This window comes from Austrofundulus limnaeus, unplaced genomic scaffold (genome assembly GCF_001266775.1).
Source record: "Austrofundulus limnaeus strain Quisiro unplaced genomic scaffold, Austrofundulus_limnaeus-1.0 Scaffold294, whole genome shotgun sequence".
NCBI classification, from domain to species: Eukaryota; Metazoa; Chordata; class Actinopteri; order Cyprinodontiformes; family Rivulidae; genus Austrofundulus; species Austrofundulus limnaeus.
In genome coordinates this window covers 443471-455365 of record NW_013952696.1, presented here as the reverse complement: position 1 = coordinate 455365, position 11895 = coordinate 443471, and the positions used below count along the sequence as shown (strand labels likewise).

At 37.5% G+C, this 11895-nt stretch overlaps 1 protein-coding gene across 1 annotated transcript in view; it reads right to left on the bottom strand.

The window, feature by feature from the left end:
• The window catches only part of tnnt1 (troponin T type 1 (skeletal, slow)), a 22089-nt gene that overhangs the window by 2625 nt on the left and 7569 nt on the right, over nucleotides 1-11895 (bottom strand). The window contains exons 2-8 of the mRNA XM_014021466.1: nucleotides 4832-4859; nucleotides 4721-4734; nucleotides 4590-4625; nucleotides 4290-4307; nucleotides 1387-1407; nucleotides 944-965; nucleotides 766-826 (exon numbers count right to left, since the gene is read on the bottom strand). Of these exons, the coding sequence (XP_013876920.1) occupies nucleotides 766-826; nucleotides 944-965; nucleotides 1387-1407; nucleotides 4290-4307; nucleotides 4590-4625; nucleotides 4721-4734; nucleotides 4832-4857 (198 nt within the window). The 5' untranslated portion in view covers nucleotides 4858-4859. The remainder of the gene's footprint in view (nucleotides 1-765; nucleotides 827-943; nucleotides 966-1386; nucleotides 1408-4289; nucleotides 4308-4589; nucleotides 4626-4720; nucleotides 4735-4831; nucleotides 4860-11895) is intronic.

Sequence of the window (11895 nt, the reverse complement as noted above, 5' to 3'; positions counted from 1 at the left end):
TATGTATATTTATATTGTCTTTGTAGTGTATTTAACTGAAGTTGAAAAAGATTTGCAAATCATTCTGTTTTTATTAAAGATTTACACAATTTTCCAATTTCATTGGAAATGGTCAATAAGGGACAGTAAATTAATAGTTTACATTCTTTTGTCAACAATTCATAGAACATTTTATTTAGAAAACAAACAAATGTCTAAAATTGTAACATTCAATGAATATACTAAGACTGATTGTCAACTGGAGGCAGGTAGATTTTGTATGAAAATTAGTGTGTTCAGGATAGCAATAAGTGGGGTGCTTTCTTTGTGTTTATGCAACAGATAAGAAAGAAAGTTCTGATTTARTTAARATTTTATGTTYTACATTGTTGGAGATAAAGCATTTATGATGCACAATTCATTAAATAGACTTCTATATGTACAAGTTTGAGCACAATAACATCAGTAACGTAAGAGAGAGTGAGTGTCCAAAGTGTTAAAGGCAGCACTTATCACTAAAGATGGCAAAAAAATATATACAACAATCTAAATTTATATTGTCAATAGGTCTATTTGTGCGCGGGCCAACATAGTCTGGGCTGAACAGGTTGCATGTTGATCTAAACCAATAACCGAGTAAGGTGTTGTCAGATCCAGTAACACGTGCTTTAAAAAGCTGTTAACTTCCTGTTGCCAAGCTGTAGCTTCAGTAGCAGAGGTTGTTAAAAGTRGTTTTTTGATGGAGTTAGAAGTTGCCTTGAGTAAATTTTTCTTGTCTTAGCTTACGTCAAAATCGACCCTTTCTCCTTCAGGAATTTTTGGAGGAGCAAGTTGYGGCACCAGAGGTCTGATAAGAAAAACAAGAAAGTTATTTATTTATTAATTATTTTTTTAAAGCAAGAGAGAGGAACAYACAGACAGAGAATGTGGAGACGCTCTGCAGACAGATGGTTACTGAACATACTTGGGTTTGGGGCGCTCCTCCTCTGTGGGGGGAAAAAAGCACAAATGAGCAAAAAAGGTATATATTTTTCTCAAGGGCTGAATATTTTTCTTCAAATATTAAATAAAACAATTAATAAGAAAGAACTGAGAAGAGATGTAAGACAAGTTATTGTTAGTAATTAGGACAAAACAAAAATGCTCRGACTCATTGACAAAATACTTAGTGAAAACTTCTACACAAGAATTTGATAAAAGCTCTAAAAAATTTCACAAACATATACAGTGTTTGAGAAGAAATTGTGTAAGAGATGCACTAACAAAGTGTGACTGTTCATTCAACACTGAGGGTCYGTGTTTTTTAGATTTCCGTGAATAGATTGAACATGTTAGATAATGTGGTTTTGAGCTTGGGAGGGGGACATTATTTTATTTTAAATAAAAGAATCACAGARGGTTTCTCACCTTCCTCCTGGGCATCTTGATCTGATGGACCAGCCACATAAAAGCATAGTGAAAGATGCAAGGATGGTATAAAACAATTATGGGATGACACAGAATTAAGAGTGAGTGAAATGGGAAAACAGGATTGGCATGGTAAGCGTAAAGGTATGAAAAAAATGCGGTATGGAAGAAACAGAAATAAAGAAAATAGGGAATTTAAACAAGAAGAGATGATAATGCAACAAAAACATAACAAGTACCATGATAATGTRTAAACCTGCAGATGCAAAAAGCTTAAAGAAATATTTCAACATTTTGAGATACATTAGGCTTCTTTACAAAAGATGAGCTCCCTCACATTTCTTTAGGTTTTTCTTCAAAGGAGCCAGGCATTCTTGTAATTACTTTAGAAAGTTTTGATCTTTTCTAAGGCACATTTGAAAAGATTTTCTTTGAACTGTGGCTGCAGTTTTACTCATCTTTARCCCAGTCTTGTTGTGTCTGTCTTTTAGGTCGTTTAAAGACACATCGCAAACCATGCTGAGACTTTTTTATTTTCAGAAAATTTGCAGATAACAGCTCTTTAGAACTTATCTTTAAATSACATRCATGCACTGATGGGACACACATCAGAAGAAGTGTTCAGTGTCTTGCCCAGAGGCACTTTGACACGTGACTGAATGGTGTGAAATCAAACCTCCAACTCTCTCAGTGAAGGACAACTGCTCTAAACACTCAGCCACACCTAAGACTCAGGACAATAAATAGCTCAAGACTTTTGCACAGTACTGTAGTTAGTAGTACATTYTATTGTTCACCTGTTCTGATAGTGCTAATGTAGCCTTCCTAGTTACACAGAAAGGTCTTTTTAACAAAGCCAAGTGTTTGCTCAGCTTAGCTTTGCTAAAACTATCATCTCTTTTGTACAAAGTAACTAAATGAGTGTTTTTATCTTGCAGCAATAAAAAAATTAAAACAGTAGTTTGAGCAATCTCATTAACAACATCCAGTAGTTCTCAAAATGTTGAAGTATTGCTTTAAAACTATCATTTCCCCTAATCTGAATCGAGCCACACTTGTCACTGGCACTAGTATGTGCCGCCAACTGTAACTCAAGGGAAATGTAGTTTTATGAAACATAAAGTGAGCATTCATTATTACATAGAGATTCATTCATACACAAGATTCATTGTTCAGGCTGAGATAAACATTTATGGTCGAAGACAACGTTCACAGTCATAATGAGGTAAGACTCACCAGTGGAGACTGAGCTTTGTTTAAATTATGTTTTCCAGAAGTTGTTTTTTTTTAAGCGTTTGGAGCTCATATACAATTAAAACAGGACAGCACTTGTGAATCAATATGTTTGAATCTCTACTGAAAATATTTAGACCATGTAATATGAATGTCACAACACACAAAGGCTGCAAAAAAAAAGTACAACTTTTAAAGGTACATGTTTCAAAACAGAAGTTGTTTATAGTTTCATGAAAAATGAAGCTACTTTGGCAGGTCTTGAACTGTTCAATTGGTCTTTCTGCTGTGTTCAGACCAAAGTGTTTTAGTCTATGATGGATATAAATGAGACATGTAATAATTAAGTATGGCAATATTTACTAAACATAATTTATGGGTACTTTGCATTGTTTATGATCAGGAATGAACTTTTGAAGTGATGCTTTTTTACTTTTTGGGGTCAGTAGTTAAAACACAGACATGAATTCATGCAGAAAAGTCTCTTCATGGGGCTGTTGCACCTGAAAAAAACTAACTGCTGGGAATTATTTCATTTTTCTGTGCGCTTAGTAGACAAATGTGTATGAATGACTTTGTGTATGAATGTTTTTGTTTTGTTGTTTTTATGTCTATTGGCTGTACAACAAATTGCCCCTCTGGGATCATAAAGATCTTGAACTTGAACTTGAAAGGGTTGGGTTGAGTTTGGCATTAATTGCAGGTACTAACTAACTGTACGGTCAAATCAAAACAAATTACAAAATCTACACCCACATTAAAAAGGAAAATATATTTTTTATTAATGAAATTTTGAAGCGCTAAAAAGATTCATGACTACCTTTGAAACTAAAAAAATGTCCAGTAAGTATAGCTTTTGTTTCTGTTTTGAGTTTTTGCACCTTTAAAACATACTGCTGAATGAGGCAATGGAGAAAGCAAAGTGGATGATAATTGTGGCCATGGCAAGTAGTTGCTCATCCTTGAGTATTTTTGTCATGAGATAAGAATTCCCTGCTTACCTTACAATCTCACAGTGGGTGAATAAAGCTCATTAGTTAAATCTGATCGGTGCCCCCAACTTGGCAAAAGTGAGGTAGAGTGCAGAACAGTATCACCCTTCTGTTCTGCATCCACGCAAATGCTACAATTTAAATGTTGACGCCACCGGCAGTTTTACATAACAGTCGTTTCAGCACAAACACAGTGTTATGAAATCTCCTCATGTAGCTACTGCTTTTTGTGTCTCCAAATAGTCCAACAATTCTATGTAAATAATTGTGCACTGAGAAATCYTGTTGATGTAAAAGTTAATAGAATTGCCTTTTCGTGAGCCGTAACGAAATATTTGAGATGGGAATTAGTTTTTAGCTGCTTTGGTCCTAGCACAATTTGAAATAGCTCCTGTCAGACTTAAACAGCTTATTTTCTAAACTCAGATCATTCAAAGAGCATTTATATCTTCCACAGATGGAGTCTTGATTCTTCATCACCTTTAGAGGCATCAAATTCAGATTTGCTGTAAAATCATTTCAGTGCTTATTGAACTTACAAATTAGGTATCAAAACTAAAAATTCAGGAGGGGTTTTAAGTTCTCTTCTTATAAAGACACAGTTACTAAAGATATTCCGCCTGCGTCAGGTTATATAATGTTAGTGATTAAAGGTGGGACTCATGATGTGTTTCCTACCTTGGTACTCCTGCTGCTCTGCAGTCCACAATCAACATGGTGAGCATCCATTGAGAAAGTGGAATAAAGAAGAAGTTGAAAAACGAATGTGTAACCCCTTACCCACACTAATGGGAAAGAGAGGAATTCTACAGCTTCATAGAGAAGGCATGCATGGTTTTCAACAGGTTTTTCCAATTTAAACAACTAAAGGTTCTGATTTATCCTAATAATGCAGGTAGAAATTTTTAAACAAAAAGATTTGACTCAACACTTTATATATTCTAGATTAAACAAGTAAACTTTCATGAACTTCCTTACCTCCTTGTTCCTGTTCAGCTTCCTCCTCCTCAACTTCTGTGGGGGAAAAAACAGGAAATTAGAAACAAAAACTGCACTTTCAAAGTTGTGCTTGTGGAATGCATGGAGCAAATTGGAAAGCACGTAATTACCTTCTGTTTCCTCCCTGTAGAAAGGAGTTGGAAAAAAAGCAAGAAATATCAGTACCCATGATGACTAAGGAAGTTTGTTTAAGTGCTATAAAATGGTCCTTTTCAACTCACTCATATTCCTCCTCAACGTCTGACATGGCTGCAATGAAAAAGAAAGAAATAATCACAAAAGGACTGAGACGTTTCCTGAAGCAAAAACACACAGATATGATTGTTTGATTGATGATGCCTTTATTGTCATTGTACAGAGCACAATGAAATTACATTTAAGAACACCCATTCAAGAAGACACACATGACAAAAACATGGGGGAATAAACGCTACCTTTAAAAAAAACGGAAATACCACACAATGGGTAGATGAGGAAAAAGAAAAACCCATCATCAACGAAATGTGATTCACTATGGTGGTTATAAAAAAAACTCTGCAGAGCTAGACACATTTATTAGCCAGAGGAGTAAGTGAGTTTAGAGGGAATGAGTCAGAAGAATCCAGCCCCCCAAAAGAAAAACCCATAGGTCAGCCAAAGTTCAGAATACTGGTGTTGAATTGTTCATTCTGTGCAGCTCCAGATTGACCCTCGGTAGATCAGATTAAATGGAGTGAGATGGGGGTGAGGTGGGGGYGGAGCCACAAGTCGACGTAAACACCAGGAGAAATTAGACCCACTGCCTTCAAGGCCATGTGGTGGTGGTGGGGTTGGGGAGATCTGTAATCGGTTGTTTGGGAACAGAGAAAATGTTTTCGGTTAAGCAGACAATAATAATTTTTCATCTGCCTTCATGTCCGGTGGCACAGCTCAATGTGGCGAATCCAATCAGACAAATATTGTAGACAATTCCACTGAGCCGAGCTCCCAGCTTCTCCTAGATCAATTCCATCTGGCCAGCAAAGTCCAGGAACCACAGCCAGACCGCGACGCTCAGCAGAACCGCTTGCAGACCATGTCCAGCTCGCACAGGGCTTGAGTCAGAGTGCTGAGAGCATGGCAAGCCTTCATATTGGTCAGGCAGCCAGGAAAATGGCCTGGATAGCCACCAACACTGTTTTGCAGAACATCAGGAGACCGCCAAGCCAATCTATTGAAGCCCAGTGATCAGAATGCAAATATAAATCCAGAACAGAGGTCTCACAATTGACATGTCCTCTCATGGAAAAAAAATTGTTCCAAAAATGTATTAAGGGACCAACTAACCAAATCCATAAAAATTAAGGGGGGAAACAAAGCCTCTTTTAGTTTGAGGGTTTTAGGTATAACCACATACTAAAAGTGATCAGGTCTTTACCAGAGTCTACAGTTATTCAAATCTAAGCTCAGCTAAACAAAAACACAAAACAAGATTCCAGACAAGACATTATTCATTAATCAAAGTTTAAGTCCAAACTGAAAAATTATGTGAAAAACCAAGTCTGCTCCATGATCTTGTTTCTGTGAAACTTTATGGGGCATAATGTCATTGGCTCACTTTCCTTTAATACATTGTCCCAGATCCAATCAGGTTGAGGGACTTTGACTGCTGCATCAATGCACCCGGATTTTTTTTTTGAGGGGGGGCTGTGGCAGAGTGTTTAGGGGAGTCATCCTGGAACCGGAAGGTCACCGATTTGATCCCCCGTCCAGCTGTCTCAGTTGTTGTGTCCTTGGGCAAGATACTTAATCCCACTGCCTCTGATGTCTGTCCCATCAGTGTATGAATGTGACTGGCACTGATTAGTCTCCATAGAAGACATGTTAGCTTTGTATGAGATCTGGTAGAGTGCTGTGTGAATGGGAAAATGAGGACACAGATTGTAGTATGAAGAGCTTTGAGTGTCCTGGTTGGGTAGAAAGATGCTACACAAGTACAGTCCATTTACCATATTTTTCAACCATTCTGTTAAATATGTTGTTTAAACTGTTATGTTTGGTATCATTCTGTGGCATCACACCTGACTTTATCCTTTGGTCTACACAGGAGTTTATGGTCATCTCAATGACTTTTAACCTGCTAATTGAGACCTGTAGAGCTTTAGTAGGAGCGCCTTGAATTTTGCAGTTTCTCTGAGCATTGCACGGTCTGACCTTAAGTTGAATTTGCGAGCTGTCCTAAATGTTTTCCACTTGTGAATATTTTTTTCTCTCTGTAGAATGATGGACTCCAAACAGTTTTAAAATGATATATTACCCCTAGATTGGCAGCAACTTCTGATGCTTTTCCAGCTTGACATTGTGATAAGACACACCCATTATAACCCAGAACAGAAAATTGACATAACTTCTGCTTTTATAGGGTGATCAGACAGATGACAAGCAGTATATTTGATCAGTAGCACATGGCTGATACTTTCCCTCCTAAACTCTCAGGAAGCAGAGAGGATGAACCCTCAGTAGCTTTACAGATATAGTTTTCTGTCCTGGCTTTGTTTTTGGCTTAACATTTAATGATATAATGTAATCAGTTGTGCATTATTGTATACTTGAGGCTAGACTTGGATCTGTTTAGAACCTGGACCTTTTTATTATGTCCTGATACATGAAGTCACAAGTCAATTATTGTTATGGTTTTATTTGTTTGCTAATTTTACTCAGTTGATTATGCTTAATAATTAACAATAGAAATAATAATAATTTCTTATATCTGATTAAAGATTAGTAGTTATGAAATAAAAGGTTTAGTAACGTCACGCTGTGAGCATTAAGACATGAAGGAATCGTCCTCACTGTACTCTCTATTTTTAACAATTAATCACTTTGGAAATAGAGGAGCACACAGAGGTACTTTTAACTATAAATTGTCCGTCTGAGCTGCCATTGTTCTGACATAAAAGCTCACACAGGCAGACTGTTATCCAAGGGTGTTTGCTGCTGACACCTTCCTGGCCTGGGGGCAGGGGCTGATTGATGAAGCATCAACAGGTGAGAATGTAACAGGGGGTCAAACTCACAGAGTCCAAAGAAGATTGTGTTTCAAACACTTTCTTGTTTCCATCACTCAAGCCTTTTACTCTGACTCAGCCCCCTCCTGGTCTGGGCATTCTGTTATTCTACTACATATGGGTTTAAAAGGAGGAGTCTACTTTAAAATATCTTACTAGTGAACATTTCCCCCCACTAAAACTGTCTTTATTTACTATTTACATAAAAATAACCAAGCCTTCTAAATGTTTAGATTTTCTTTTCTTTTTTTTTTCAAACTTGATACTTCCTTATTAACACCTAACTCTTGAAGAGCTAGCTGATTCACTGACAAGCAGCCGACAAACTGTTAGAATAATGAGTTTGGCACTTGGGTAAAAGTCAAAGGTGCATTTTACATCATTTTTGTGCTCAATTATATTATACAAAGTGACAATCAAAGTTCACTTTAAGCAATGTGCTGATTCAGAATCACTAAAGTGGCCTTATTTTTTTATCATTTCCCAGCTTGTCTCAGACATTACTTTTCTCCTCCTGCTGCAGCTTTGAAATAACTCATAGTTAAAAACATGCTGCATAACAAAACTGCTCAAACTCAATTTAGGTAGTGGGATATTACAACAGTTCAAGCTTTTTGAAAACTCACTATTTCTCACAATTTTTACCCTTCTTGTAAATTTTATACAACAAAACAATGGCATGTCTGTCTACTTAACAATATTAAAACAAGACATTTTAGTGGGGAGGGCTTGGCCTAATGAGTGTAGTAAGGTGGTCACTTTATGATGAGAGGGGTTGAGAGTTCAATCCCCAATCCCTGCAGAATGCTGAGGTGTCCTTGAGCAAGACACATTACCCACTGATGTAGAAGTGTGAACATAAAAAAGTGCTGTAAATAGTGTGTAAATATATTATTTATTTATTTTATATTTATGAGTGTGTGCATGAGTATGCCAATAAGAAACTGTAAAGAACTTTGTTGAATGTGGAGAGATTAAAAAAAGGTACTATAAAAGTTGTGGACATAATGTATGCACGCTTTTTATCAAAGTGCACAAACCCAAACTCACATTGACTTCCAGTGTAACTGAATTCAAAACTATTTTTTTCTAAACTGGGAGTGAAGGGTCTCTGTAACGTCACATGTAAAAATTGGGGTGGGACCAGACTCTTTTGCTATTGATTTTTCTATWTCATGTAGCCGGCCCGGCGTGGCCAATCGGGACGATCTGGACTTCTCCCGGTGGGCCGGACTGATGTTTGGGCCGCAAGGGCCGGTATAACTTGTTAGTTATTGATCAGATCACTTGTACGGCTTTGCCTTCATTGCCGGCCATTTATATGATACAATGGCTTGCCARACCCCCAGGGCTGCCTCCGCCTCTCTCGTATTTTTTTCTTTTTGTTTTTCTTTGTTGTTGTTTTGTGCTCTGACGTAACACGTTAGCGCACACCTCAGTGTTTGAAACAATGAGGTATATTTACTAGAGGGGCTATCACATGACTTTGGGTATGCTAAACACGACTCCATCTTGACACAGTCATTCAACCATTGAACAGACCCGCAATGCCGTGTCACTGTGCAGCGTTCGCTCGCAGCAATCGTAGTGGAAAATGTTCGGACCTCATAACATGTCATCGGTAAGTTTTTCTTGTAGTGGAAAAAGAGATGATGGTGTTATTAGAAATTCCAACACTTTTTCATATTTTTAATTGAAAATTTTCTTTATTCCTTTATTTCACTGCACCTATATGAACAAAATATAGCCTAGATTCTGATTTAGTTGAAAAGGATGTGTTGTAAAGAATACTTGTGGAGATGTGCATTTATGTTGAAATAAATCTACATTGTGAAGCAGCACTACTTAAGATAAGATAAGACAAGACAAGACAAGATAAGATAAGATAAGATAAGATAAGATAAAACTTTATTGATCCCACAGTTGGAAAATTTGCACATTATAGCAGCTCAAAACAGGACAGGGTGAGATAGAATAAAGAAAGATAAGTAAAAGAAAAAAACAAAAAACACCATACTCTTGATATATAACAATGTACGTACATATACCTAGTACAGTAAATAAATGAATGTATATGAAGGTGCATATTAGTGATGGTGATAGGTGAATTGTCCAAGTGACTGATAACATCATGATGTGTTATACAGTCTAACTGCAGTTGGAATGAATGATCTACGGAAGCACCCCGTCCTACAGCGAGGATTACTTGCACCGAATTGGAAATATTTTTGTAAAATAAACTGAATTACAAGGCTTTATAGAATAGTGCACTATTATCAATGATTTAGAGGTTATAAAAACAACTTTAGTAATAATATGTCTTTATCTATAGTGGGCCGGTTGGAGGCATCAAACTCCAGGGCTGAAAATGAGTCCCACAGTAACTGTTTATTGGACGCTTACTTTTTCCTCTGCATTTTTGTTTGTTTTCAGAGTGTTTTCAGAGAATGTGTGTGGTTGTCATGGTGGCTGTAATGAGTCACTGGCAGAAGCTTTAATATTTATTTTTGATTCATTCTCTTCACCCTCCTTATACTTGTCAGACATCAAAACAGTGACCTTTTGTCTGCTTAGACTAATACAAAAGTAAGTTCCAAATTACTGTGGGGCTTGAAAGATGATGGAAATTCATTCAGTAGCTGAATTTCTTTTAAATAACAAGTTGCTATTTTCCTTATTTTAAAGAATCTCTTGTCCTGCCCTCCCAGTTTCTTATTCATGATTTTTGGCTTTATGCTGAGACTGAACTGGGGAACTGAAAGGCTTAAGGTAGTTTTCCACTGCATACAGCAGTGCCAGCTGTTATACCAGGTCCAGCAGCTTGGCATATAGCAGATCTTTCAGACCACACTAAAGTCTTTGTAATCCTCAAATCACTGTTTTCTCTGTTTCTACAGAGTCGAAGCAGTCAATTGCAATCAATTCAYTTTCCATAGTGTTCAAATCTAATTACCTTTACTTGTTAATTTCCCAAAACTAAAGTTTTCTTGCCAATAAGTGAAGACTAATACCACACCATTAACTGGAAGTTACCCATGAGGTCACAAACAAGTCTCTGAGGAATTTTTCTCTGACTCAAGCCAAAATCATGATGGCTCCTAAAAATACATGACATCACTGTTTTTGGTCCCCTCTGTATCATATCAAGTTTATATTTTAAACTCTAATTGTTGAAACTACAAAGGAACCACTTGCATTTTCAAACTTCAGACCACAATCCTTTTTTCTAGTTGCAGCCAAGAAAGCAACACAAAATAGCAACAGCTTGCTAATGCTAATCTGGGCACGAATGATATTTCACACAGATGAGTGTTTATAAAAACTAAACCAATGGAAAAAAAGGCATCGGGGCAGGAAGAGAGGGGATGTGGAAAAACAATGGACAGGCGAATGAGGTGTGCACATTTACACACTTCTGGTGGAACAAATGGAAACCACCCATTTGCAGCTTAATGCCGAGGGGTGGGGGTTAAAAAAGAAAAGATGGGATTTGGGAGAAGAGTTGTGTTCCAGGGGGGCAACTGGAGAAAGCCATAATGGTCAAGGACAAAAGTGTGTGTGCGTATGTGTATGCATATTTGCTACATCATGGGGATCATTTCCCAGACAAACACAGCCATGTGGGGACCCAGTGCTCCTTGGTCCCCACGGGTATGAATGCCCTTTTTTGGGTGCGGGGTTAAGTTTAAGACCAAGGTGTGAATTGAGTTTAGGTTAGGTCAGAGTAAAGGGTCAGGGTTTGGCTATAGAAATGACTGGAAAATGACTGGAAGTCAATGCAAAGTCTCCACAAGGACAGAAAAAACAATGTGTGTGTGTGTGTACTTGTTTTGTCTACAGAGTGAGGACCATGTTAGGTTTTTAATCAACAAAGMGAGGTCATTTTTGGAAAGTGAGGACCTTTTCCCYGTCCTCACTTCGTTTGCAGTTCTACTGTACTTTACTAGTTAGGTTTAGAGGCATGGTGTGAATTACGTTCTGGTTCAGGTTAAGGTTAACTATAGACCAGTAATGGTAAATTTTAGGGAAAATGTCTGGGTTAGGCATAAATACAGTTACAAAAATGAATGGAAGTCAATACAAAGTCCTCAGTTTGACACAAGGATGTGTGTGTGTGTGTATGTGTGCCCTTGTTTTTGCTACTTGGTTGGGACAAATTTTCATGAAAATGCAGCCTCGTGGGGACCGGATGCTCCTTGTGGGGACCAAAGCCTGGTCTCACGACTCCGGAAGATGATTTTGGGTGGGGTGGGGGTTTA